Here is a 27,953-nt window from a genome sequence, read left to right as displayed (position 1 = left end):
TCATAAATTTTGCAAATTTCGGGTCCTTCGCAAAATGTAACGTCATCTTTCTTGTGTCGTCGATCAGTCGTCGACGCTCCCATCTCTTCAAGCTCCACTAGAGTAGGCCGAGGCGGGCCGTACTCCTCAGGTGAATCCTCTTCGTGATCTCTTCCCGCATCTCCGGATGCAGAGAGCGACTGATCTCTGTCTGAATACATAAGTGCCGCGTAAAAAGGATCGGATTTCCCGGTAGAAGAGAAATCGGCCGCGCTCTGATACCACTGTAACAGACTTGGACACTCCAAGTTGAGAATCTACCGCGACACCACAAGAATTTACTTCAAAATAGATCACAATTCACAATTGATTCGACACTGGCTAGATGGAATTCCATGCCTAGAGATATTGGTCCCAAAGACTGGCGCCCCTTTCGGTATTTCTTTTTGTATTAGTTTGCAACTCAAATTACAAGGAAGTGGTCGGGACTCACTCTCAGGCTCTGCGTCCAGATGGTTTGAGAAGTGAGAGCCCAAGCCACTATTAAATAGGTTTACAAGGGATGCTAAAAGCAGTGCCCAAAAGCTTCAAAATGAAAAGCATGTTCTCTCTCTCACAAGCTCTCTTGAGCAAAAGCTCCCTCAATCTTTCTCTTGCAAATTGCGTAGCCAAAAGCAGTAGCCAAAACTATCGTAAAATCTGCCCACGCAAAGCTACCAAGTCAGCTGTATGGATTTCTGTGATCAGTGCCGTAAATTGCGGACGTGTCCGTACTGTGCAACCACGTCATCATTCCAGCGGGGGTTCCTGCAAGAGAGGGTGTGTGTGTGTGTGTATTGGGCAGCCAGAAGCCACGTCACCAGTTTGTGTCACATACTCGAGGATAGATTCATATAGCGACCATGATATATGGACACCTACATGCCACAAAGCTCACAGGTGGCGATCGGTCAGCTCAGAGTGTCATCACACATGCTAGAGATAGATGTGGGGCGAACTCATGACATTCCCAAGGAGGAGAGAGTATGTCGAAGAGTATGCAGAGAGGTGGAGAGCGACGAGCATTTTGTTTGCAGATGCAAAGCTTATGATGATATTAGAGGCAGATACAAGCCATTATTCAGAGGGCAGCCGGCTGCCCACCCTCCGCAAGATCATGCACTCGCGAGATCAAAGACAGTTGGGGCGCTACCTGTTGGAGATACAGAGGCATAGAGATACATTTTGCAACCACATACACAGACAGGTGGGGGGGAGACAGTCACAGCTTACGGATTTTTTCGAAAGGACAGCTGACAACCAACGTTTTCAGTTGTCAGCCCTTAGAACAGCAGTTGTCGTCGACATCGTTGTCATTGTCGTCGACGGCGGCGCAATACCCAATTGCAGCAGATTCCCAGCGATCTCACTTTTCAGCCCTAGCGTCTTAAGATTTCAGCCCTAGCCTCATCGCGTCATCGTCGTGTCCGTGACGGTCGTTGTCGACATAGACCATCAGCACCTTGTCGTCGACATCATCGTCATCGACATAGAACCTTAGTACCCCTTTAGTACCTCAGTACCCAGCATTAGTAGCATCAGTATACATTAGCATCAGCATCTCAGCACTTAGTCATTGTAGTAGCATTTGTGCAAGAATAAAGAAAGTACTTGCTCTGGCAACAGAGCAAGGGGGGCCTTGAGGTTGGGACCCGATATCCCTGTGTCGTCTCTTTTCTCTCTCTTTCTTTCAGTTCACTTCAATTCTTTGAACTTCTTTCAAGTGAAGTAAAGTGTCCCTTGTGTTTGTGTGTGGAATACTAGACCGAGCAAAACCTTTAATCTCTTCCGTTGCACCTGACACCGGATGGCGGGCCCCACGACTCCACCATTGGCAGATCGAGGAGATGGAGACCCGAAAGTGCTGAGCTGCTGAGGAGAGACGAGCCCAAATGATGGCTCACCCAGCTGCATTCATCCGAGCAGCCCTTGCTCCCGATCCTCCCATGTACGCATTCTACACCCCCCTATTAGCACGGGATGGACCTGGCTACCTTGACGTATCTTCATGGTTGTACTACCCCGAGCTTGAAATGACTTGTAAAGAGGCTGGTTTCACTCAAGATTGGCGGTGTCCTAGCAAACCACCAAATTAGACGACACATATGAAAACAATCCAAGTGGCAAGACCACCACTTTGCGGAGAAGCCTTGGCCCTAAACTCAGCACCCCTTTCTTTTAGAATATACTTGACACCGAAGTGTGGTACAACTTTCACCTGTTCGGGTGGCTCTGCTTGCATGTACGTGTAGTGTGCTCTGCTCCCAAGTACTCAAGACTTCTGTCTGAGTTTTCCAACTTGAGGGCTCCACGAGTGTGCTCTGCTCCCAAGTACTCAAGACTTCTCTCTGAGTTTTCCAACTTGAGGGCTCTCGGTTTCTGTGTGTTACAACTGGCCTCTTAATGCTCTCTTTAAATTAGCCAAAAGTTTCTATGAAAAGTTTCCCCTCTACAAGTTGGGTGCCAGTTTTTGACACTTGCTGCCATTGTTTTTTTGCAAAGGGCGGTTTTGCATGCAATGCCAGCCATCCTGCCTTTCACATCAATGCTGGCTGCATCACAGGAGTGTCACATCGGCAGGTTCATCTGATTCTGTTCTCTGCATCTCACATCGATGCTAGCTGCATCACAGGAGTGTTACATCGGCAGGTTCATCTGATTCTGTTCCGTGCCAGCCATGCTGCGTTTCACATCAATGCTGGCTGCATCACAGGAGTGCCATGTCGGCACCACCAACTGGTCATTTGCCACATTAGCCGGTTCATCTGATTCTGTTCTCTGTATCTCACATCGTTTTTGTATTGCCAGCAGTCATGCTGCTGCTCTTTACATCCCAGCTGCCCACTCTCAACATAAGTATCAACCTGCTGCCAAGTCAGCATCCTCGTGCACTGTCGTTTTGCCACGAGGTCAGTGCCACATCGGCACTGCATGCCACCTTGTCTGCTGCCTTGCCATATCAGCAGTCTCTGAACTGCCAGGCATTTCACCAATGACATGACTGATCTCAATGAAAGAAAGAAAGTTTTATTAAACGCCTTGAAAAAGGCCAGAGGCCAACATGACATGTTTCCTGATTTAGGGAATATAACAGTAAAAGAAAGAGAAGTGCTGCAGAAATGGAGGCACCATACAATAAAAGAGAAGTTCCAAACAAATTTTTTGTTGAGCAATAACCAAAGGTCCACACAAGCAATGAAACAATGACGACTCCACATTTGGACATGCCACTTTTGTTCCTCATATCTCCGAAGTACAAACATACATTCAAGAAACACTTAGTTTTTTGCATTTTAAAGACTATTAGTTTACTAAACAATTGAGTTAGAACACTGAAACAAATTATTTGTGCATCTAAAGACTGCAATTTACAATGTTGATAGAAATTGATTAGTAGAAAGAGCATCAAGATGCATACCAGTAGCAACAAAGCTTGAAGATGGAAAACATCAACCCATACATAATCAGGAATTTGTAACATGCAAATGATGTATGCAGAGCGCCACGTCCTTCCCGAAGCAAGTCCACTACTGATAAAATCTGACAAGTTGTGAAACTCAAAATCCATTAAAAAGACAACATAAATAATTGACACCCGAATCCTTTGACTTCGAGCCATCGTGATATCTGTTATAAGCATGCACAAATTCATTCAATTGAGGCGAACAGCAGAAAGGATAAGCAAAAGTACCGATTTCTCTTTTGAAGTGAAAGGAGACACAACAGAAGCTTCAGCCTCACTGAGAGCAATTCCAGCATGAGCTACCCGTAATGCCCCGCAGTCATTCCCTCCATCACCACACATACCGACAATTACTCCTTGATCTCTGTACATATTAGTGATCAACACCTGCACGAACCTTTACATGTTAGTATTGAACACTAGCCTTCTGTCAAAGAAACCACTTTTTTTCTTTAGCAAGAACACACACACACACAATACTCGACACTCGTACTGGCTCATTCTAATTTAAAAACCCCCAAGTAAGCAGATACCCTTCCGATATTCTCTCCCCCCGGTCCTCTCCCTCTAAAAATCCATGTCATCCCCTTCGCCTCGCCCTGCTTCCTCTCGTTATGTCGGACCTGCACGGAGGGACACACACAGAGACCTGCTTCCTCTCGTTACCATCTCCATGCTTCCTCTCCTTCAGACATGTGCGCCATCCCCTTCGCCTTGCCCTGCTTCCTCTCGTTACCGTCTCCCTCGCCAACACACCGTGCACCACGCCTGCACCAGTGAGTGCTCCCTCTCTGGTGTGCTCCCCACGGGCTCAACAACTCCTCTTTATATAGAGAGGGACAGGCCAGCCACCGCTTTTCGGTTTCCGGTTTCCGGTTTCCAATGAAAGAGAGTTGGTGAGCATTCGGCACGCCTTCCAAAAGAGAGACCAAGAACCACGTGCCAGAATGAAATGAGATGAAATGAAATGTTATATTAACGTCTTCAAAAGGCCAAAGTGACCTATGAGACCAGAAAGTTACAGTGCGGTGTATCTGATACAAAGTCAGATTAACAAAATAAATTAAACTAGGATAACAAAATATAAACACTTCAGAATCCTAAACTAAGCTGATAGGTGTGAAAGGTGAAAGGCGTAAAATGTGTGAACTAAGCAGTACAATGTGTAGACAATATGGGAGGGAAGTAGAGATCCATCTTCATCTGCACTCTGGACGACGAAAAAGTATGGCTCGAATCCTTTGTTGTAGCCTCCTTCGAAACTGTGTAGCTCCTCTTCTCCATCGGGGTCGTCTGGATCTCCCTAGCTCCAATGCTCAGTCTATGAGAATGCCAGTAGTGCGGGCAGACCTCTCCACTGTTGGCTGCTCCTCTGTCTGTTCTTCTGGGTGTACAATGTCTAGTGTAAAGAAATCTGTGATCTGTCTCTGGGGTTGTCTCTCTTCAGCTCTCCTCAGTAAATTTTCTCTATGCGTGTGTGACTCAAGTAGATATAGCCCAAGACATCTCTGATCCTCATAACTCATGACCCTTGATAGAGGCCCAAAACCTTCTCTGGATAGACAATGAAAACGGCCTCGTATCTCATAGTACACTGTGCAATGACATATGTAATGTACCTCTGTCTCTGGCTCTAGATGGCATAAGCGGCATATCCTGCTATCTGCTGGTGTCCCTCTGAATCTGCCAGTCTCAATCTCGAGCTGATGTGAGGACGTGCGTATCTGCCAATGGCACAACGCAAACCATGAGAAAGATGCGTGTCCATATAGCTAGGTCGAATCACAAACCCATCCCTCGTGAGGTGGAGAAGATGCTCTCTATAGAAAGCCATCTGTGTGCCCAACTCTTGTATCGGCTCTATCCTTGTCCTCCTCGTGTCCAGCTAGATCAGATCCTGACGAATGAGTCTATTAATCTCTACCCGCGTTAGAGACCTCAAGGGTACCTGTAGAGAGTATTGAAAAGGAGGCAACCTGTCCATGGTGAAACCATGTGTCTGAAACCATGATGCCATCTGTGCATACCAGCATGATGTATCCCCATTAAGAGCTAATTGTCTGGAGGACTCTAGAGCCACTCTGGCATATCTGTCTCTGTTAGTATCCCACAGACTGTGTACAAAGGAGACTGACCTGGTAAGCGCCTCAATCTCCATAGGGGGGGGGCAGCTAATTCCGCTCAAATGATATCATGTGGTACGGAAGCCTCGGCTCTAATCAACCGAGAGATCATAGATACCAGGGGCTTCTCCATACGCCTCCAACCATCCTGGCCTACAGAAGGTCCCCAAACCTGCACCCCATATAACATAGTAGAGGCAACCAAAGTATCAAAGAGCCATAACTTTGTCCTAGGTTCCTGGAACTGAACCTGCGAACACATCCTCTCCATTCCTCCCAGAGCCGCACCAGCTCTAGTTAGTCTAGTTTCTGCTGCTCTTCTCAAAGAAAATATCGGCCCAGTAAAGACTGCCCCAGGTAAGTGTATGCATCTGTATACTCCACAATCTCCTGACCATATTTGAAAGTAGGTACTGATCTCTTGACCCATTGCGGTGTGGTGTTAAACACCAAAACCTTGGTTTTACCTAGGTTTACACACAATCCACTATCCTCTGCAAAACTGCGTAGTGCATCCAAATGTCATTGCATACCTTCTGGTGAGTCTGATATCAGCACAATATCATCAGCATATAGCAACAATGGGATCCACATCCCTGCCAGCTGGGCACCCCTGTCACCCTCTCTGTCAATGTAATCAGACACCTCATCAACATACATACCAAATAGAGTAGGAGACAATGGGCAGCCCTGTTTCACTCCAATAGTAGAGTGAACTAAATCAGATACCCCTTCCGGAGTGCGTACATGTCCCAACACTGATCTGTACAAAGCCATAATCCCCCAAATCACCTCTATGGGCACCCCCATCTCCTGAGTCTGCGCATTAATCGAGCTCTTGGTACCATGTTAAATGCTTTGTGAAAATCCACAAAGCTACAATAGATCCATCTCCCATGTGCTCTACCCTCCTCAATGATGGCCCTGAGTGTCAGAATATGATCAAGAGTGGAGAAACCCTCTTGAAACCGGCTCGACCCTTTGCTCGTACACCCTCGCCCTCTGCCAAATTACTCAAATGTTGCTCCAGAATAGATGCATACAACCGTGTCATGTGTGTCCAACCATAATAGTGCGGTAGTTCCCAGGCTCTGTAGGGTCACCAGCCTTGAAGATGGGCACAATATTAGACAACCTCCAAGTCTCAGGTAATCCCTCACACATGGCACGATTGAGCAACATTGTGAGAACCTCTATCAGCATATCCCTGGCATGTATAAAGTGCTCCGCTACTAGACCGTCATGATCATATGCCTTCCCGATCCTCATCCTGTCGACGGCCCTTTGTACCATCTCAGGTGTAAAGAAAGTGCTCGTAGCTGGGCAAGGCTTGGTAGGGTCTTGAAGGAGTTCCTGTCCAGGAACCGTATATAATGATGTCGCATATTGGCCCCAAATATCAGGTGAAGTAATCATTGGGGGAGGGGAGTGCTCATGAAAGAGTCGCCATGCCTCTCTTGAGTCCCTACTCAAGAACATCTGATATAAGTCTCGCTCTATCTGAGCTAGGTAAGCTAGCTTCTTTCGTCGCACAAGGCGTCGGAAAGCAATCTGAGACTGTCTGTAAGTGATGACTCCTAAAAGAAGATCCCTCTGACGCTGGACTCTCATCTCTCTGCACTCCTCATCATACCAACTATTCTGGGGCATGTTCCCAGAATGTCGTCTCTTGCCCGGCTGTGTGTGTGGGTATGCCACTGATGCAGCCCCATGCAGTGTCTCAGTCAGTAGTAGAGTGGTGCACTCCTCCACTGAGAGGCCTGTACCATTTGTGTCAACTGTGCCTTCCAATAGACGGTCCCAAATCTCCTCTGTATAAACGAAATCAGTCTTTGGTGTAAATGTATAGCGGGTGTGTGACTTGCCTCCTAATGTCTGGGTTGTACTATACTGAAATTTAACGGACAGTTCAAGAGAGCATGATCTACTACTATGCCCACTGGCCTGGCTCCCGTTGTGAAATCCTGAATGCAGGGGACAAAGCTCGGTTGTGTCATAACATAATCCACTGTACTAGCCCCATGTCTGTGTGGAAAGCATGTGAAACCGGCTGCTCCAGGAAATCACTGTAAGCGATTAAGTATGGCTAATCCATGTGTAGTCGTCATTTCCATGAGGTATCTCCCCTACTCCCTCTGCTCTCTCTCATCTGTCAAGTCCCAACTCACCCATATCCAGCTCTCTAAGCATCTTCTTCCAACGAGGGGAAGCGTAGTATGAGAGCTCTCCCCTTTGAAGACTCTTCCGTCCCATCACTTTTCTTACCTACCCTCCATGCCTTTGTGTGCGAAGGCTTCTCCATCCCCATCATGGATGTAAGGCTTGTGACCTCTTTCTCCAGATTGTTTATGTCCTTGAGACCGGTCACTCTCACATGCAGTGTTCGCATCCTCCTTCTTTGTTCCTCTTTGAGGGTCATGTTGATAAGCGTCGGTGTACAAGGAGTTTCTTGACCTTTCCCTTTCTTGGCGACCTCAATCCATTTTTCGGCCTCATCCGCCTTTTTCTGTGTCCTTGTTATCATCTCCGCCCTTGAAGATGTCTTTGCCACACTTAGTTTCTCTTCCTCTGTGATCATTTTTACCCGTTCCTTGATTTCCTTGATTTCATCTATTACCGAGGGCTGAAATTCGCCTTCCTCTAGTCCATTGCTTACTCTATCAGCAAGCTCCTGTTTAAGGGCTGAGACTTCTTTTTTGAGTGTCCGTATCTTAGCGTTTGGGTTTTCTTGTTTGAGGGCTGAGACTTCTTCTTTGAGTGTCTGTATTTCTGCGTTAAGGCTCTCTTTCTCCTTCTTCCATTGTGTGCCTTCATTGAAGACCATCTGAAGGAGGTTGGCCTTCTCCTTCCACCATCTTTCCATCTCTGTTTTCCACTCCTTCATTTCCCTCTCCATCTGCGCCATCCGCTTGTTCGTGAGCATGAAGGTTGCCTTTGCTCGCGACTTGCAAACAGGTGAGACATTGACGGCTTCCGTGTCCTGTGCAAGGGAAATTGCTTCCATGTTTTGTCGTTCAAGAGATGTATCGGGCTCACTTACCATTTCGCACACAGAATTTCCCACGGAGTCCTACGCGTATGAGAGAGAGAGAGAGAGAGAGAGAGAGAGAGAGATAGATAGATAGATAGATAGCATTATCGTCCACGGAGGTCATATATGACCCATTGGACCGGAGAAAAAAAAAAAACATTACAACGCGGCCTTTTAAGTGAGGGCATTAGATACATATCAGTTATGGACTGAGGGTCCGTCAGCAGGGTAGAAGATAAGAAAAGAAAAGGAAAACAAGACTTAAACCTGAGTAGGGTTGGATGAGGGGAGAACCCCTTTGGGAGTTCAAAACTCTTGAATGATGGCCTTCCCCCCGCGGTAGACTGCCCATTTGCCTTGCTTTCGGGCTTCTCCGACCTTCTTGAGTTCGCACTTTTTAACCTTGAGTTGATTCATGGTCAGCTCCTCAGCAATCCAAAACCTTTGTTCCTTTGAGGAGGTAAGATTGGCGCAATAGCCTCACTCGCTCCTCTTTGTCCTTAAAAGTGAGAAGGCAGTGCTCTGGTGATACTTTCATGTGTGTGTCGTTAATCCAAGAAATGTCTTCTGGCTTGATGGCGATGGGCTGAATAATATCGTTGAGCTTGATGATTGCTTCTTCAAGCGTGTCCTCGGTAGTGCACCATGGTGAGGGAAGCCCACCTATTCGGATCTTAAGGGCATTCTCTTCCTGGAGTTTCTGCTCGTGAAGCTCCATCGTCACACAAGTTTGTACTTTTGCCAAAGCCACAGACTGAGCATTGGTGACTTTCACCTCAACTTCTCTTACTTTGTCTGTGGCAAGATCGACCATGGAGTCGAAGCGCGCCTCAAGCTTACCGAGGCGAGCCTTGAGATCCCGATTCTCTTCCATAAGCTGGTCAAGGGCTCTTTGAAGCTGTCCAATCCGGTCGTTCTTGCTCGGTGCTGCCACAACGGCTGCAAAACTGGGTCGGCTCCTCATGGTGACCTTTGGTGTATTCATGGTAAAAAATCGGGTTGTGATGGCTGCTGCTCACTTTGTCCCAAAGTGCACAGAGATTTATCTGGGTTTGATTTGAAGCCCTTAGCTTTTAGGGGGGCAGGGGCTCTTTAGGTTCAGAGTGGCGAGAGAAAGAGAGAGAGAGGGAGAGAGGAGGAGTCTCCTCTGTCGGCTCGGGTGCCACCACATGCCGCAGCAACTCCAACAGCTTCAGCAGCCCCTCGTCGTCCCCAGCAGAGGGAGACTCGCCTTCACCATCGTTAGGCTTCTCGAGTCTCCGTTGCTGGTGTCGTCTCGGCTCTGCACGCTGTCACAGCAGCAGGTCACGAGGATGCCACAGGTTAGCTTGGAGGGGGCGGGGCTATGGCTTCATACCTCCCCATAGGGCAGCCCCTCGCCCAGGGGGAGGCTGGGGGACAGAGGACGGTGGCGGTGGTAACCTGCGCTAGAGTTAGGGTTAGAGAGAGAGAGAAAGAAAGAAAGATTTTTAACGTCTATGTCAGGCCGAAATCGGCCTATGAGACAAATCAAATGTACATGGTGTGTATGTCATCCGTCTATCGGAAAGACAAATGAAACAAAAAATGATACAAAACTGAACTGAGTGTAGGTAGTGGGGTATCTGAGGAGGGATGGAGCTCTATCTCTAGGGGTATATGCATGTCTATATGCTCAAGGTAGTACAATCATGAGAATGCATCAAGCTATCTAGCTCCATCCTGTACTAATGGGGGGATGTAAGATGTGGTACATGGGCGGGTCTGGTGCCAAGGTTGCCCGGATGAAAGCTGTCGGGTCGGCCCTCATCCGGGCCACTCGCTCCTCAGTGGCACGGCGCTCCCGGGCTCGGATCTCCTCGATCTGTCGGTGGTGGGAGCTCGCGCCCCTGTAGCCTGTGACTCGTGGTCGTCGTCTAGCTCGGCTCACCTCCGCCTGTGGGAGTGTCACTCCCCTCTGAGTGTCTGGTGGGGGAGGGGCGGTAATCCTCTGAAAGAAGTCTGTGAGCTGCGACTGTCTCCCCTCTGTCTGTGTAGCTGTGTGTGGCTGTAGTAGTGTGTCCCGATGGCTCTGTATCTCTAGTAAGAACCGTCCGAGCTGTCTCTGATCTCGAGAGTCCATGATCTCTCGGAGAGTGGGCTGTCCTCTGAATAGGGCCTCATACCTGCCTCTGATCTCAGTGTATGCTCTGCATCTACATACAAAGTGCTCCTCACTCTCCACCTCCTCTGTGCAGGCTCTGCAGACGCGCTCCTCCCTGGGAACACCAGTATGTCTCCCGATCTCAATCTCTAACCTGTGTGAAGCCACTCTCAGCTGACCAATCGCCACCCGTGAGCTATGTGGCATATATGTGTCCATGTAGCGTGGTCTCTGTATGAACCCCCCGGACAATATGGTGAGAAACTGGTCTCTGTAATCTGACATCCTCGTCCCCAAGCCAGGTGACTCCCAGACTCTCCTAGTGTATAGCTGCCACAGATCCTGTCTCAGTACCAAGTTCCTCTCACTGCGAGAGAGGTGAACATATGGTGAGTGGGGGTCGTACTGGAATGGTGGTAGGCTCTCCATGTCAAGACCGTGTCCCTCAAACCATGCTCTGACCTGTGAGTACCATGCTCTCTCATGCCCACTCTCTGATAGCTGTATAGCTGCCTCAAATGCTCTACGAGTAAGTCTGTCAGGAGGTAGCTCTCTCATCCTCTGGATGAAGCAGGCTGTCTGGAATAGTGCCTCTACCACCATGGGTGGTGTGGCGAGCTCGGCTCTAATAATGTCATGTGGCACTGTCTTCTTGCTGCGGAGCAAGCGTGAGATCATACATACCTGTGGCCTCTCAAGCTGTGTCCACTGGTCAGCTGTCAATCCTGGTGCCCATACTGCCGCCGAGTACATCAAGGCCGGGGTGACTAAGGTGTCGAAAAGCCACCCCTTCGTGCGGGGTTCCTGAAAGTGTGCCTGGTGGCATCTCCGCTCTAGCATGGCCAGAGCTGCATATCCTCGGGTGAGCCTGTCAGCAGCAGCCTGCCTCATAGTGAAGGGTCCTGGTAGGCTGGTGAATGTGATGCCAAGGTAGACATAGGAGGTGACTACATCAACCTTTCCTCCTGCTGCTGTGAAGGTGGCAGCGCTCCTCACTGCACTGGATGTGTGAAAGATCATAACCTTGGTTTTGCCAAGGTTCACAGTCAACCCCCTGTGTGTGCTGAATTCGTCCAAGGCCTCAAGATGGCGTTGCAAGCCCTCGGGTGACTCTGAAATCAACACAATATCATCAGCATATAACATGATGTGGACCGGAGTACCTGCCAAGTCGCTCCCCTCTCCCCCTGCTCGCAGTATGTAGTCGGAGATCTCGTCGATGTAGAGCCCAAAGAGTGTCGGGGAGAGTGGGCATCCTTGCTTAACACCAATGGTGCTAGCAATGGTCTCTGAAAAACCGCCTGGGCAACGAACTCGACCCGTCACCTTCTCGTAGAGAGCATATATGGCCCAAATCATCTCTGTTGGTACCCCAATGCTGTGAAGGCGCTGGAAGAGTCTCTCGCGTGGGACTGTGTCAAAGGCCTTGCGGAAATCCACAAAGCAGCAGTAAAGCCTCTTCTTCCGCGCCTTTGCCCCATCAATGAGGCAGCGCAGAACGAAGATGTGATCAGTTGTCACAAAGTGATGACGTGGCGGACAGCAAAAAACCTAATTTCTGCCAGAAACCCTAAAATTCCTGCAAACCCTAATTTTTGCCAAAAACCCTAAATTCCGGAAATCGCGGAGGCGGATTATTAAAAATATATATATATATATATGTTTTTTTTTTTGGAAAATGATGAGCGACGCGAATTTTGCTTTTGCTTTTTTTTATAAAAAAAAAAAGAGAAAAGACTCTCTAAGAGAGAGAGAGAACTGATGCTTTTGATTTTAAAAGCTTTTGGGGCTCTGCTTTTGGGCATCCCTTGTAACCTTTAAATTAGTGGTGAGGGCCTCACTTCTCAGAGCATCTGGACGCAGAGTCTGAGAGTGAAACCCTAACCGCTCTCTTGTACTTTGATGATTGATTAATACAAAAAGAAATACCGAAAGGGGCGCCAGTCTTTGGGGCCAATATCTCTAGGCACGGAACTCCGCCGGGCCAGTGCAAATCTATTGTGATCTGTGAATTGTTTTGAAGTGGTTATTTGGTGCTGTCGCGGTTGATTCTTGACTTGGAGTGTCCAAGTTTGTTACAGTGGTATCAGAGCACGGCCTATTTCTCTTCTACGGGAAATCCGATCCCCGAATTTTTTTTCCGCGGCACCTATGGCTTCAGGCAATGATCAGTCGACTCCCTCTGCATCTGGAGATGCGGGCTGGGATCACAACGAAGATTCAGGCAGAGAGTATGGCCCGCCTCGGCCTACTCAGGCGGAGCAAAGAGAGATGGAGCGTCGTCAATTGATTGGTGATGCAACAAAGATGATGCTCAATTTTGCCAAGGACCCGAAGATGGCAAAATATATGAACCAGACCTCTTTGAAAGAGGTACAGATGGAGTGGCAGAGAACCACAACACCACTCCCGAAACCCGCTCTCAAGAAACCTTCTACCTCCAAGAAATATACGGAGAAGGAACTGGAGAACGTGGTTGATGCACGGATTGCTCAGCTTTTCGACGTGCAAAAGAAAGGCAAAAAGCACGGCAAAAAGCAGAACAAAGGTACTGACTTCCCGGGATATTTGGGTCGTCAGTCGACATTCGACAAAGCAAAGAAACGGAAGAAGCGTGTTCGATTTGAAGGAGTACCCAGTTCTTCTTCTTCTTCTTCTTCTGACAGTTCTTCTAGCTCCTCGGATTAGAGCGAAGAAGACAGAAAAAAAAGCAAAAAGCGAAGCAAGACACAAAGCTTCGGAACGGGCAAGAAAAAGGCAAAGAAGGCTACATCTCGCCCAGAGACTGACAGTTCTACTGAGGACTCGTCTACAGACAGCTCAGATTCCGATGACGGAAAGTTTTAGCGAACAAGAAGAATTTTTACAAAGCCAACCAGTATGACTTTCTCGAAGATAACAGCAAGAAAGTCCGAGAGTTTAAGGAAGGTGGCCACTCGATCAAGTTTGATACTTTTCAGGATACTCAGATGCTTCGAAGGCTTTGTCTCTTATACAGCAGTTTGACATCGCTTTCGTGGGAGGACGCTATTCAGAGCACTCCAAGATTCGGAGAGCTGCCTCTTACTCTGAGGGGAATGCTCCTACTTGGTGGTCCACGCTTCTATTAAGCAAGACTATGCCAGTTACATGGCTGAAATTCAAGAGGCTTTTTATTTCTTCTTGGTTGACTCAAGAGTTTGAGCGAGATATACGAGCTGCTTGGAACCATCTCCGGATGACCAAGAGCGATACAGTGAATTCTTATTGTGAAAGATTCTGGAGCTCTTTTCTACCTGCCTCTTCATTCAAGAAGATCTCGTTCAGAGAACAAATTGAGCGGTTTACCTTGGGTCTACCTACAGAGATCCGAGATCACTGCTTGGAACAGAAGTCAGCTTCTATTCAGGAGTTGATGAGTCATGCGAAGCGGGGCTTTGCCATTCACTCTGGCAGTCTGACTTACCCCACAGATGAGGCCATGACACAACGAGCCAAACAGACTTCTGGGAATGAAAGTAGAATGAAAAAGAGCAACCCAGAGAAAAAAAAAAGGATGCACGACCCAAGCTTACTCCTGAGGAGAGAGCTCGCTTCATCAGAGAGGGGAAGTGCTTTGGATGCGGGAAACATGGACATATTTCCGCAAAGTGCCCTGATAAGGCACAGAAAGAACAGAATGATAAAGACGACGACAGGTCTGAGAGTTCGAGAGCAGCTGAGGAATGTGGCAGAAAAGGCAGATAGAAAAGCAGAACTGGTACCACATGGCGTGGGACTTGCACCGAATCAAATAAATGAAAGTACAACTTTGCCGCTTTCGGGGCAAAGTGAAGGATCAGGAAGCTCTTTTGAAGGAGCCAAGGCCAACTTCTTTTCACTTGGAATTGGCGGCTCGATTTGGAACTGCGCCCGACAGACTGACGCCACAGGGGGAGGTAGTTCGACTGGCACCCGGATGGGATGTTGCCATTACACCGAGCATTGGCAAACTTCGTTTGCAATGACAGGGGTGTTCAGGGCACGAGAGTGACGTTCTACTCGGGATCCCTTGGTACCACAAGAACTACGCCGTGGTTGACTACCGGGCCGAAAAGCGACTTTGATAAATGAAGGGCTTAGAGATTGTACTTGATGAACTTCAGTTTTCTTACTCATTCTTTTGGGAGAACTGAACCATGGATAAAAGTTGAATATGTTTTGACCTGAAGAAAAGAACGCCAAGATTTTTTTCTCCACGCTCATGCCGATTGCTTTTGAGAGGGCCTGAAGATCATACCATTGATCTGATATCTGGAAGCACACCACGGAATCGGCCACCTTATTGTGTGAGCCGAGTACAGAATGAAAAGATTATGAACTCAGTGAAAGACCTCTTGGAAAAGGGTCTTGTCCAGCTTAGTACTTCACCGTATTGCTCTCCAGTGTTGTTGGTTTTGAAGAAAGACAGATCTTGGAGAATGTGCATCGATTATAGCACTCTCAACGAAATCACCATCAAGAACAGATTTCCGATTCCTAGGATCGATGATATACTCGACAGGTTACAGGGATCCTCGTGCTTTAGCAGGATTGACTTTAGGAGTGGATATCATCAGATCAGGATAGCGCCAGGAGATGTCTACAAGACAGCTTTTCGGACGACTTTTGGGTTATTTGAGTTTTTGGTGATGCCTTTTGGCTTAACCAATGCTCCTGCGACATTTAACCGGATGATGGACAGGATTTTTCGAGAGTACAGGCTATTTGTTGGCACTTTCTTTGACGACATCATTGTTTTCTCGAAGAATGAGGCAGAACACAGAGATCATCTGCTTCAAGTCTTTTAGGCATTACGAGATCACACGCTAGTGATTAATGCAAAGAAAAGTGAATTTTTTCCTACCATGGATACACTTTTTGGGACACATTGTGTCAGCAGCAGGAGTGCGAATGGACCCGGCCAAGATAGAGAATATCCGTGATTGGCCCGATTTGAGGAATGTCCATGAAGTTAGAAGCTTCTTGGGACTATGTTCATACTACAGGCGGTTCATACGAAAGTTTGCAGAGGTTGCTTCCCCTTTGCATATCTTGACACAGAAAGGAGTACCTTTTTTGTGGGGACCCACAGAGGTGACTGCCTTTCAGACATTGAAAGAGAAATTGACTACGGGACCTATTTTGACTTTGCCGGACTTGCAGAAGTCATTCGAAGTATATTGTGATGATTGTGGTCGTAGTCTGGGTGCGGTCTTGATGCAAGAAGGCCATGTCATAGCTTACGAGAGCCGTTTGTTCTCTAGGCCGGAGATGACAGCACAGATTTATGAGAAAGAGCTTTTGGCGGTTATCCATGCTCTTACTCAGTGGCGGCATTACCTACTCGGAGCGGATTTTATTGTCTTTACAGACCATCAGAGTTTGCGCTACTTCTTGTCACAGAAGCAGCTTTCGGAAAAGCAGATGCGGTGGGCGAACATCTTGTCATAGTTTCACTTCCAGATTGTCCATGTGCAGGGACAGAAGAATGTGGTGGCAGATGCTTTGTCTCGGAAACCGTTGGTTCTGGCTATTTCCGCGATACATCATAGGAGCTTCGAGGATATGGTCGATCAGTGTGCCACAGATACAGATTTTGCAGATATTTTCACACGGATACGGGATGGGGAGACAGTAGCTGGATACTCCCTTCGGGAAGGCTACTTGATGAAAAAGACTATGTTGTGCGTTACACAGCCGTTGAGGGAAAAGGTTATGACTGATTGCCACTGTCCACCTTTTACGGGTCACCGCAGCATTGCTACAACCATGAAAGGGGTAGAGAGAGATTTCTTTTGGCGGAGACTGAAGAAGGATGTGGAAGAGTTTGTGCGCAGTTGCTTGGTATGCTAGAAGGTCAAGTTTGACAGGCATAAGGCACAGGGATTGTTACAGCCTTTACCCATACCCACCCACCCGCCCCTGGGAAAATATTGAAATGGATTTCATTTTTTTTGATCTCCCGAGAATACAGAATGATCACGATGATTTTCCGATTACATGGCACGTCTGAGACGATTGTCTTCGACAGAGACCCCAGATTTATGAGTTTGTTTTGGAAGGCAATTTGGGAGAACATTGGCACGCGGTTGCAGTTCTCGTCATCGTTCCACTTGCAGACTGACGGGCAATTTGAGATTGCCAATTCAGTGATTTTAGATTTATTGAAGTCTTGTATCTCGCATCAGAAGACTCAATGGGAAAAGAACTTACCTTTGGTGGAATTTGCCTACAATAACACGATACACTCTTCGACGGGGAAGACGCCATGAGAGATTGTTGAAACTGCTGCGAAGGTTCCATCCTTCCTGAGCACGAAAGATTAGAAATTTGAAGCGGATGAATATTCGCGAGATTTGGATACGGCTTTTGCCAAGGTTCACGAGACTTTACAGAAGTCTCAAGAACGACAGAAAAAGGCAGCGGATCGCCATCGTCGCGACTGGAAACTGAAGGAGGATGATTGGGTGCTCTTACTTTTGAGAAGGCACGCCTAAGAAAAAAAAAAGGGAAAGGAGAGGCTTTTTCCAAAGCTTAGTATGTGATACTACGGACCTTTCCAGATTACTGACAAGATAAATGATGTCTCCTTCCGATTGGACCTGCCAGATACTTGGAGGATTCATAATGCATTGCATGTGAGTCTCTTGAACCCTGTTAAGGGTGATGTGCCTGATGATGGGGAGCCTGATGAGCAACCCGAAGTGGAAGAAAACGAGGAGATCCTTGTTCCTGAACAGATTTTGGCACATAATGATACGAAGAAAGGTAAAGTCCGAAGGCGGTTCTTGGTTAAGTTCAAGAACTTTCCTGCATTTGATGCGAAGTGGATGGAGGAGGAGGACCTAGCAGATACTCCTCGGATTGTGAAACTTTACCTCGATGTTTTGGTTTAGCATAGTCTACTCCAAACGGAACCCAGAAACTCAGCTTGGCCGAAGATCTGGTGCAGTGGGATGCACAAGAGGGGAGTCGCTCCACTCCTTTGTCAACAGATGCCTCGATTTTGATACTAAAGTCACTGATGTCTCTTTGAGCTTCAGGGATACTGAGAGCTGACAGTATTCTGCTGGATGACTTTATGAAATGGAATTCCTGATTATGATACTGATTTGTTCTTGACTTCTTGTGAGTGCAGGAACTGATAGCCGAAATGACTGCAGCATTTTGGTCTGATTGATCTCGAATAGACATAGTTGCAATAGGGGTTAGTCAATCGGACATCGATGAGGTCCCGATTGGACCTAGATGTGATTGCTAGCTACATTGCCGATAAATCATGGTCTAAGATCCGAATGAATGTTGAATGTCATGTGATGTCCTGTGATGTCTGGTGATGTCCTGTGATGTCGTGTGATGTGACTGTCGATTTTGTACATGTGTTAGATGTGTGTTCCTAGTACGTAGGTACTAACAGTCAGTGTCTGCTAAGACGGTTTATGGCTTTTGTCGGTTTTGCAGGCGTAATCGCGGTCGATTACAATGCTTTCAAGAGGGGGGTATGTCACAAAGTGATGACGTGGCGGACAGCAGAAACCCTAATTTCTGCCAGAAACCCTAAAATTCCTGCAAACCCTAATTTTTGCCAAAAACCCTAAATTCCGGAAATCGCGGAGGCGGATTATTAAAAAAATATATATATATATATGTTTTTTTTTTTGGAAAATGATGAGCGACGCGAATTTTGCTTTTGCTTTTTTTTATAAAAAAAAAAAGAGAAAAGACTCTCTAAGAGAGAGAGAGAACTGATGCTTTTGATTTTAAAAGCTTTTGGGGCTCTGCTTTTGGGCATCCCTTGTAACCTTTAAATTAGTGGTGAGGGCCTCACTTCTCAGAGCATCTGGACGCAGAGTCTGAGAGTGAAACCCTAACCGCTCTCTTGTACTTTGATGATTGATTAATACAAAAAGAAATACCGAAAGGGGCGCCAGTCTTTGGGGCCAATATCTCTAGGCACGGAACTCCGCCGGGCCAGTGCAAATCTATTGTGATCTGTGAATTGTTTTGAAGTGGTTATTTGGTGCTGTCGCGGTTGATTCTTGACTTGGAGTGTCCAAGTTTGTTACATCAGTGGTGGAGAAAGCTCGTCTGAAACCTGCCTGGCCTGGAGCTCGTAAACCCTCGATCTCTGCGTAGCAGCTGAGCTGTGCCTCAAGTATTGCTCCATATAGCTTGGCCATTGTGTGGCCAATCATGATAGTCCTGTAGTTCCCTGGATCCAGGGTGTCGCCAGATTTGTGGATAGGCACTATGGTGTGCTGTGTCCACTCCTCTGGGAAGCCCTCCCCTATAGCCCGGTTGAAGACATGTGCAATCAACGGGGCTATAGTGGAGGCCGCATAAATGATGTGCTCACTCTATAATCCAGTATGGTCAGCTGATCGTCTGTGCTGCATGCGGCGTATGGCCCTCTCTACCATCTGTGCTGTAAAGAAGGAGGAGCACGTGGGGCGTGGCTCGTGTGGCTGTGGGATAGGAGGCTGTCCTGGCACCTCGTAAAGTCGCTCTGCATAATCATGCCATATCTGTGGATCCTCAATAGCTGTAGTCGGACGTGGCTCGCGCAGGGTGCGCCATGCTGTCGCGCTATCCATGCTCATGAATAGGCGGTATAGCTCAAGCTCCTGTGCCTCTTCGAATGCTCGCCGCTTTTGGCGTGTCAGCGTCTTCATATGCCGTCTGGCCTCTCTCTCTGTGATCTCTCCTAAGGCTCGCTGTGCGCGGAGGCGTCGGTATAGCTCTCTGCACTCATCATCATACCAGCGGTTCTGAGGCATAGTCCCGGGGGGGGGAGTGCGTCCTGTGTGAGTGGTGTGTGGAAAGGAGCTAATAGCTGAAGTGTGGAGAACGGAAGAGATATGTGATGTGAGAACTGAGAGTGGTGTGGATGGGTGGAGGAGGCATAGGCCATGCTCGACCTCGGCCGAGTAAAGAGAGGCTAGCTCATGTGTGAAATGGATGGTGGTGTGTGGAGTGTGTGCTGTGGAGCTCTGTGGGATGGTATCTCCGGTGATGGAGAAAGAGAGGTATGTGTGGTCGGCTGCGATGGGTATGGGTGGAATGGTGAAGGATGTGATAAGGTGTGTAGCCTCCCTGGGTCCCAGAATATAGTCGATTGTACTCCCCCCTCCCTCTGCAACTCCATGTGGCATACAAGTCAGGCCCCCTGAGGTGGGCCACTGGACCATCCCGTTATAAATAACGAGACGGTGCTGGGAGCCAAGTCGAAGTAGATGTCGTCCGTAGGCTGTGACTGGAGCTCTGTCTGTTGTATCTCTCATAGTAGCCTCCTCATCTAGAGTGTGTAGTGCCTCTGGGTCCTCGTGGTCATATGCCTCACACTGCTCACTGCGCGTACGAGCATTGAAGTCTCCCATAAGGAAGACTTCACCCAGTGTGGAGTACTCCATAATCTCCTCCGTGAGGCATGCGTACGGTGACTCCTACTCAATAGGGGCGAATCTGGAGCCTGTGGGAGCAAAGTAGCAAAGGGCAATGTAGACGATCCTGTCTCGTGAGAGCTCGAGGCGAATCCACATGTAGCGGGCCTGTGGGTCCCGGGCAACAATCTGTAGTCTACTGTGAAGCCCCTGTCTAAAGAGTATGGCCACTCCTCCTGAGCCACGAGTGGTGTGCTGGCGCATACACCCCCGATGTAGAGACTCCCACTGGAATCCATGTATCCGTGGTAGCCCTCTCTCTTGGCTCTCGTGTGTCTCTGTAAGTAGAATGATGTCTCGACCTCTCATCACCTCCTCAAGTCTCTCTGGGTGTGTCCATAGGTCTCCATTGCAATTCCAAACCGTGACATGAATCTCCTCGTGTGTCCCACAAGCCGCGAGTCCCTATGCGATGGTCTTGCCATCAATGATAACCCTACCATCTCGATATACTGCCTTCTTCCCTTCTTTGCGGGCTTGGTGGACTCTAGGCATGCACGCGCGACGGTGATCTTGTTGCATCTTTGTGAGGTCATCATCAAGATAAATCGGGGGGCCTTCTAGCCCTCTCAAGATGACCCTCTTTCGGAGGAAAGAAGTTCGAGACTCCTCGGAGGCGAATTGGAGGATGAGAGCTCTCTTCTTTGGATCTTTGCCGGCTCTCCAAACTTTGGAGAAAGGGATCTCTTCTTCCTTGTATCCCACTTTCTGGCATAAAGCTTTCCCATCGCTCTCGGGTGTAGACCCTTCTTCTTCTTTGATGCCGGTCACTCGCACATTGAGACGGCGAGCTTGTCGCATCTTCTCCTCCTCGATGGTTGTGTGTACGATGAGTACCTCATCTTTTTGGGCTTCCTCTCTTGCAACCTTCTTGATGTTCTTTTTGACCACTTCGACCCATCCTTCTTTGGTGGCCTCTAATTTGTCCTCAATGCTTGCGGTGAGGGCTTTGGTGATCTCCTCCTTGAGGGCTTCCTTAGCCTCCTCTTTAATCTCTCCTTCTTCGGGGGTGAGGGATGTGATGGAAGCATGAAGGAGATCGATTTGTGCCTTCATCTCTTCTTGCTCTTTCCTCCATCTCTCCCTCTCCTTCCCGTTCTCCCGTTCCCTTCTCTCCTTCTCCTCTTTGAGATTTTGGATTTCCGCTCTCATGTCCTTCTTCTCTTCGTTCCATAGCTTGATGAGGGTGGCTTTCTCCTCCTCCCATATCTCTCTCTCCATCCGCCATTCTTTCATGTCCTTCTCCAATTGTGCAAGCCTCTTGTTCGTGAGCATGAACGTTGTCTTCATTGTCGATGCCGGCGTCTTGATGATGGGGGAAGACATGGCTGTCTTCGTAACTACCCTCTCTTCATATTGTGAAGAAGAGGGGAGAAGGGGAAGAGAGGGAGTACTTGTGTGTATGCGTGTATGTGTGTAGTGTGTGTGTGGGTATGTATCCGTGTGTGAGAGATTGGGGGCAGCGGGCCTGGTGCACTTGGTAATGCTGCCACAGTGAGGCAGCGGCAAGTGCTACAGCCTTGGCAGCGTGCAGTCGCAACAGGTCAGCTACAACGGGTTCAGCAGCAGCAGCAGCAGCAGTGGCGCGCGCAGGGGGTGAAACAGCAGCAGCAGTGGCGCGCACAGGGGGCAGCAGCAGTGGCGCGCGCAGGAGCAACAGCAGTGGCGCGCGCAGGAGCAGCAGCAAGAGAGAGAGAGAGAGAGAGAGAGAGAGAGAGAGAGAGAGAGAGAGAGAGAGAGAGAGAGACGCTGGCTCTGTGCCGCCGCAATTGAGAAAAAACACAGAGAGAGAGAGAGAGAGAGAGAGAGAGAGAGAGAGAGAGAGAGAGAGAGAGAGAGACTTTTGACTTCCGCTACTCGCGCTTCTGCCTAGCTGTTGCCTCGCGTGAACTGCTGGCACATCAGAGCACCACCACCCTACAACCTGCACAGCCCTCGCGCTGCCCTAAACAGGCATGTTCCCTTGCGCGCTGCCTGTTCCCTGCACAAAATTCAGAGAACTGACGTGGTGCCCTTAGCCTGCTCCTCGGTGTGCTGCTTGCTCCCTGCTCAATGGATTGCACTCTGCACAGCAGCCAATTCCCTACCCGCTTACTGAATTTTGTAGCTAACTGAATTTTATTGCCAAAAACCTTTGCACGTATGAAATTTGCTATTGTGCAGCCTTCGCATGTCACTTTGCTGCCATGGCTCCCTGCGTGCTGCCCCCTGCTGCCCGAAACCCTAATGCACAGGCCCTGTGGAATGTTGCACGCTGACCCCTGCCCTGCTGAATGATGCACGCTGCGAGAGAGAGAGAGAGAGAGAGAGAGAGAGAGAGAGAGAGAGAGAGAGAGAGAGTACCTGCGTGCTGCCCTGTTGCAAATTTCCATGCAAGGCTACAGCTGGGTGTGTTGTTGCTGCGGGTAGGCACGTCAGTCGCTGTAGGTGTTGAAGGTGCCGAAACTGTAGAGGTGAGGCAATGGTAGTTAGTAGCGCTACCTCTCAAAAAGCATAAGGCGACCTCCAGCAGCGACCTCCAACAGAGAGAGAGAGAGAGAGAGAGAGAGAGAGAGAGAGAGAGAGAGAGGCTGCAGACCGCCGAGCAGGGAATACACAGGGAATTCACCTGCATGAACCCTAATTTTGGGCGTGATGTACCTGCACGAATCCTAATTTCGGGCCTGTTGTACCTGCGCGAACCCTAATCTAGGGCCTGCTGTACCTGTGCGAACCCTACCTATTGGTCTTCTGTACCTCCAGCAGAGAGAGAGAGAGAGAGACGGTCACCCGGAAACGGTTTCGACTTGAAAGGGGGCATTAGCCACCTATCCCTCCTCCCTCCCCACCACCAACTTCTACTTGAAATGGATCTTCACCAGATTCCCCTTTTTTAGCGATTTCTGTGAAATCGTTCAGACATACACAAGCCAAAAAAACAATCAAGAGATCCTCGCTCTCGAACTATTATAGAAGCATGGTTGGTAGCCCTTTATCTTGATGTGTACGTGCTTCGTCCAGGTGCATTGCGTATGTTATCAATGGATCAGCTTTGTACTCCCAGATGGCATGGCAGGTTGAACATCTTACATCTATGTTCTCCTTTACTGGAGAGGACAGCCACTTTATAACTGGTGCTAGCTGAAAAAGAACAGCCTCGGACACTTATGCTTTCTATGTATGTCATATGTGCTCCACCACTTCTTTTGGGCACTGGCAATCTTCATATTGGGAGCTGACACGTATCAACAAGTCCACCAATTGGTGGAGTTGAGTCGGTGTGCTGGGCACTGAGCCGAGATGTCACAAACTGGTGACATGGCAGGCTTCCAGACACACATATACAGTGGTCGCAGCAAAATGCCACGTGGCAGCAGTACAGACCCCGCATAATGCGCTGGCAGGCTGACGTAACCAATTGTACGGATTTCCGAAAATTGCGGCGCAAAACGCGTTGACATGCTGACGTGGCAACGTTCGGATTTCCTGAAATTACGCAGATCACCCGGGTTTTGGACGCAAACAACAAATCCAAAAAGCATGAGAAAAAGCACAAGAAAGGAACCAACTTCCCGGGTTATTTGGGTCGTCAATCTTCTTTTGCATCGGCAAGAAAGCAGAAGAAGCGTATAGGATTTGAAGGACTATCTAGTTCTTCTTCTTCTGACAGTTCTTCTAGCTCTTCTGACTCGAGCAAGGAGGACAGAAAAGGTAAAAAGCGAAGCAAAAAGCAAAGCTTCGGAAAGGGCAAGAAAAAGGCAAAGAAACACAGATTTCGCCCAGTTTCTGACAGTTCTACAGAGGAGTCATCCTCAGACAGTTCGGACTCCAACGATCACATGTTTTATGCAAAGAAGAAGCATTTCTACGAAGCCAACCAATATGACTTCCTCCAAGATAAAAGCAAGAAAGTAAGAGAATTCAAAGAAGGTGGACAATCAATTAAGTTTGACTCTTTTTTTGGATTCCGAGATGCTCCGAGGGCTTTGGCCTTCATACAGAAGATTGACATAGCTTTCACTGGAGGGCATTACTCAGAGCACTCCAAGATTAGGAGGGCTACATCTTTCTTCAAGGGAAATGATCGAACATGGTGGTCCACCCTTCTACTGAGAAAGGAAGCTCTAGTTAAATGGTTGAAATTCGAAAGGCTTTTTATTTCTTCTTGGCTGACTCGAGAGTACGAACAAGATATACGAACTACTTGGAATCATCTTCGGATGACCAAGGGAGATTCTCTGGACGCTTATTGCGAGAGATTTTGGAGCTCTTTTGTACAAGCCTCTTCATTTCAGAAGGTCTCGTTTAAAGAACAGATTGAGCGGTTTTGTTGTGGACTTCCTATAGAGATCCGAGACTAGTGCTTGGAACAAAAGTCAAATTCTATTCAAGAATTGATGGGTCATGCGAAACGGGGTTTTGCGATGCATTCGGGCAATTTGACTTACCCCACGGATGAGATCTTCACTTAGAGAACCCAACAGACTTCTAATAATGAGAGTAGAAAGAGAAAGAGTTCTCAAGAACAGAAAGACAAGGATTCACGACCCCAGCTCACTCTTCGAGAGAGGGCCAACTATATCAAAGAGGGGAAGTGTTTCGGATGCGGGGAACATGGGCATGTCTCGGCAAAGTGCCCTAAAAATGCATAGCAAGAACAGAATGAAGACAAGCCAGAGAGTTTGAGAGCAACAGAGGAACGTGGCAGAAAAGGCAAGATGAAAGCAGGAGTGGTTTCAGATTGCATGGGTACTGACCCAAGCACGATTGATGAAAGTACAGAACTTTGCCGAGCTTGGGGCAAAGTGAAAGATCAAAAAGCCTTGATTTTCTTTGATGGAGGAGCGAAGGCCAACTTCATTTCATCTCAATCGGCGGCGCGGCTCGAGATCGGATGGGACCACAAGCAGAGGCAGTTCTAGCGGCACCCGGACAAGACGTAGCTATTACACCTGTCATTGGCAAACTTCGCTTGCATTGTCAGGGGTATTTGGGGCACGAGGACTTTTACATAATGCCCTTGGAAGGTTGTGATGTCCTCCTTGTAGTCCCTTGTACCATAAGAACAATGTCGTGGTTGATTATCGGGCGAAGAAAGCGACATTGACAAATGAAAAGGGCCGAAAAATTGTACTTGATGTAAAACTAAAGGGCGAGTCTGTCCCTATTGTATCGGCTTCGACGGTTTCGAAATTACTGAAAACCAGCATCTATTTGAAAGAGTTAAATGATGAACAAAGGACAAATGTGTCTGAACTTGATAAAGAACGCCAAGAATTCTCCACACTCATGCCGATTGCTTTCCTGAGGGCCTGCCAGGCGAGTTGCAACCATCTCGTCCTGAGAATCGTACTATTGATCTGATACCTGGAAGCACACCATTGAACCGGCCACCTTACCGTGTGAGCCGAGCCAAAAATGAAGAGATTATGAACCAAGTGAAAGACCTCTTGGAAAGGGTCTTATCCAGCCGTGTACTTCACCCTATTGCTCTCCAGTGTTGTTGGTTTTAAAGAAAGACGGATCTTCGAGAATGTGCATTGATTATAGAGCTCTCAATAAAATCACCATCAAGAACAGATTTCCGATTCCGAGGATCAATGATATTCTTGACCGACTACAGGGATCCTCTTGTTTCAGCAGGATCGATTTGAAAAGCGAATATCATCAGATCCGAATCGCGCCAGGAGATGTCTATAAGACAGCTTTTCGGACGAGCTTCGGTTTATATGAATTTTTGGTTATGCCTTTTGGTCTTACCATTGCTCCAGCAATTTTAACCGAATGATGGATAGGATTTTCAGAGAGTACAGATCTTTTGTTGGCACTTTCTCTAATGATATTATAGACCTCTCCAAGGATGAGGCAGAACATAAACATCATCTGCTAAGGGTCTTTAGAATGAATTTTTCTTACAGGAGATGCACTTTCTGGGACACATCGTCTGAGCAGAGCAGGAGTACAAATGGACCCAATCAAGATTGAGACTATACGTGATTGGCCCAATTTGAAGAATATTCATAAAGCTAGAAGCTTCTTGGGCTTATGTTCTTACTACCGGCGGTTCAATAGAAAGTTTGCAGAGGTTGCTTCCTCTTTGCACATTTTGACAGAGAAAGGAGTCCCTTTCTTGTAAGGACCCACGGAGGTGACTGCCTTTCAGACTTTGAAAGAGAAATTGACTACAGGACCAGTTTTGACTTTGCTGGATTTGCAAAAGTCATTTGAAGTATATTGTAATGCTTGTGGTCGTAGTCTAGGTGCGGTCTTAATGCAAGAAGGCCATGTCGTTGCCCAGGCCAGAATTGACAGCACAGATTTATGAGAAAGAGCTTTTAGAGGTTATCCATGCTCTTACTCAGTGGCGACATTACCTACTTGGAGCCGATTTTACGATCTTCACTGATCATCAAAGTTTATGCTATTTCTTGTCATAGAAGCAGCTTTCGATAAAGCAGATGCGGTGGGCTAACATCTTGTCACAGTTTCACTTCCAGATTGTCCATGTATAGGGACATAAGAACTTGGTGGCTGATGCTTTGTCCCGGAAGCTGTTAGTCTTGGCTATTTCTATGATTCATCATAAAAGCTTCGAGGACATGGTTGATCAGTACGCCACAGATCCAGATTTTTCACATGTATTCACTGGAATACACAATGGGGAGGTAGTAGCGGGATATTCCATACGGGATGGCTACTTAATGAAGAAAACGATGTTGTGCGTTACACAGCCGTTGAGGGAAAAGGTTTTGACTGAATGCCATTGTCCACCTTTTACGGGTCACCGCGGCATCGACACCACCTTGAAAAGTGTGGAGCGTTACTTCTTTTGGCTGAGATTTAAGAAGGATGTGGACGATTTTGTACGCAGTTGCTTGGTATGCTAGAAGGTCAAGTTTGACAGGCATAAAGCACAAGATTCTTACAGCCTTTACCCATTCTTACCCGCCCCTGGGAAACTATTGCAATGGATTTCATTTTTGATCTCACGAAGACTCAGAGTGGGCCCGATGGTATCTGGATTGTTATTGACAGATTTAGCAAGCAAGCTCATTTCATTCCAGTGAAGAAAACAGTCAAGCCGAATCATTTAGCGAGACTGTTCATTGCCCATTCAGATTACATGGCATGCCTGAGACAATAGTCTCTAACAGAGATCCCCGATTCACGAGTTTGTTTTGGAAGGCTATTTGAGAGAACATTGGGACACGGTTGCAATTCTCGTCATCTTTCCACCCGCAGACAGATGAGCAATCTGAGATTGGCAATTCAATTCTACTGGATTTATTGAAGTCTTACATCTCTGATCAGAAGACTCAATGGGAAAAGTTCTGCGCTCGGTGGAATTTGCCTACAATAACACGATTCACTCTTTGACGGGAAAGGCGCCATTTGAGATTATTGAAGGTGCTACGAAAAATCCACCCTTCCTAAGCACGAAAAATAAGATTTTTGAAGCCGACCAGTACACGAGGGACTTGGACACTGCTTTTGCCAAGGTCTGGAGGCTTTAGCGAAATCTCAGAAAAGACACAAGAAGGCAGCAGATCGACACTGTCGCGATTTGAAATTAAAGGAAGATGATTGGGTGCTCTTATGATTTCAGAAGGCATGCCTGAGAAAGAAAAAGGGAAAAGAGCGGCTTTTTCTAAAGCTTAGCATGAGATACTATGGACCTTTCCAGATAAATGATGTCTCCTTTAGATTGAAGCTATCCGATACTTGGAGAATTCACAATGCTTTTCATGTGAGTCTCTTGAAGCCTTTTAAAGGCGTT

At 47.7% G+C, this 27,953-nt stretch overlaps 2 protein-coding genes across 2 annotated transcripts in view; both read right to left on the bottom strand.

The window, feature by feature from the left end:
• Positions 1–27,953, bottom strand: part of LOC147439145 (uncharacterized) — a 144,193-nt gene that overhangs the window by 40,164 nt on the left and 76,076 nt on the right. Inside the window, exons 17-18 of the mRNA XM_086485052.1 lie at positions 3,710–3,868; positions 3,437–3,558 (exon numbers count right to left, since the gene is read on the bottom strand). Of these exons, the coding sequence (XP_086341178.1) occupies positions 3,437–3,558; positions 3,710–3,868 (281 nt within the window). The remainder of the gene's footprint in view (positions 1–3,436; positions 3,559–3,709; positions 3,869–27,953) is intronic.
• Positions 9,063–9,620, bottom strand: LOC147439147 (uncharacterized). The gene has a single exon (XM_086484501.1). The coding sequence runs from the start codon at positions 9,618–9,620 to the stop codon at positions 9,063–9,065; it is 558 nt and encodes a 185-aa protein (XP_086340627.1).

This window comes from Adiantum capillus-veneris, chromosome 16 (assembly GCF_014529385.1).
Source record: "Adiantum capillus-veneris isolate H3 chromosome 16, ASM1452938v2, whole genome shotgun sequence".
NCBI lineage: Eukaryota > Viridiplantae > Streptophyta > Polypodiopsida > Polypodiales > Pteridaceae > Adiantum > Adiantum capillus-veneris.
The sequence above is the reverse complement of the archived record's forward strand: the minus strand, read 5'-3'. Positions and strand labels throughout refer to the sequence as shown.

What these genes read in the sequence shown, in the direction of transcription:
- LOC147439147 (XM_086484501.1), bottom strand. Translation starts at nt 9,620, where the DNA reads ATGAATACACCAAAGGTCACCATGAGGAGCCGACCCAGTTTTGCAGCC.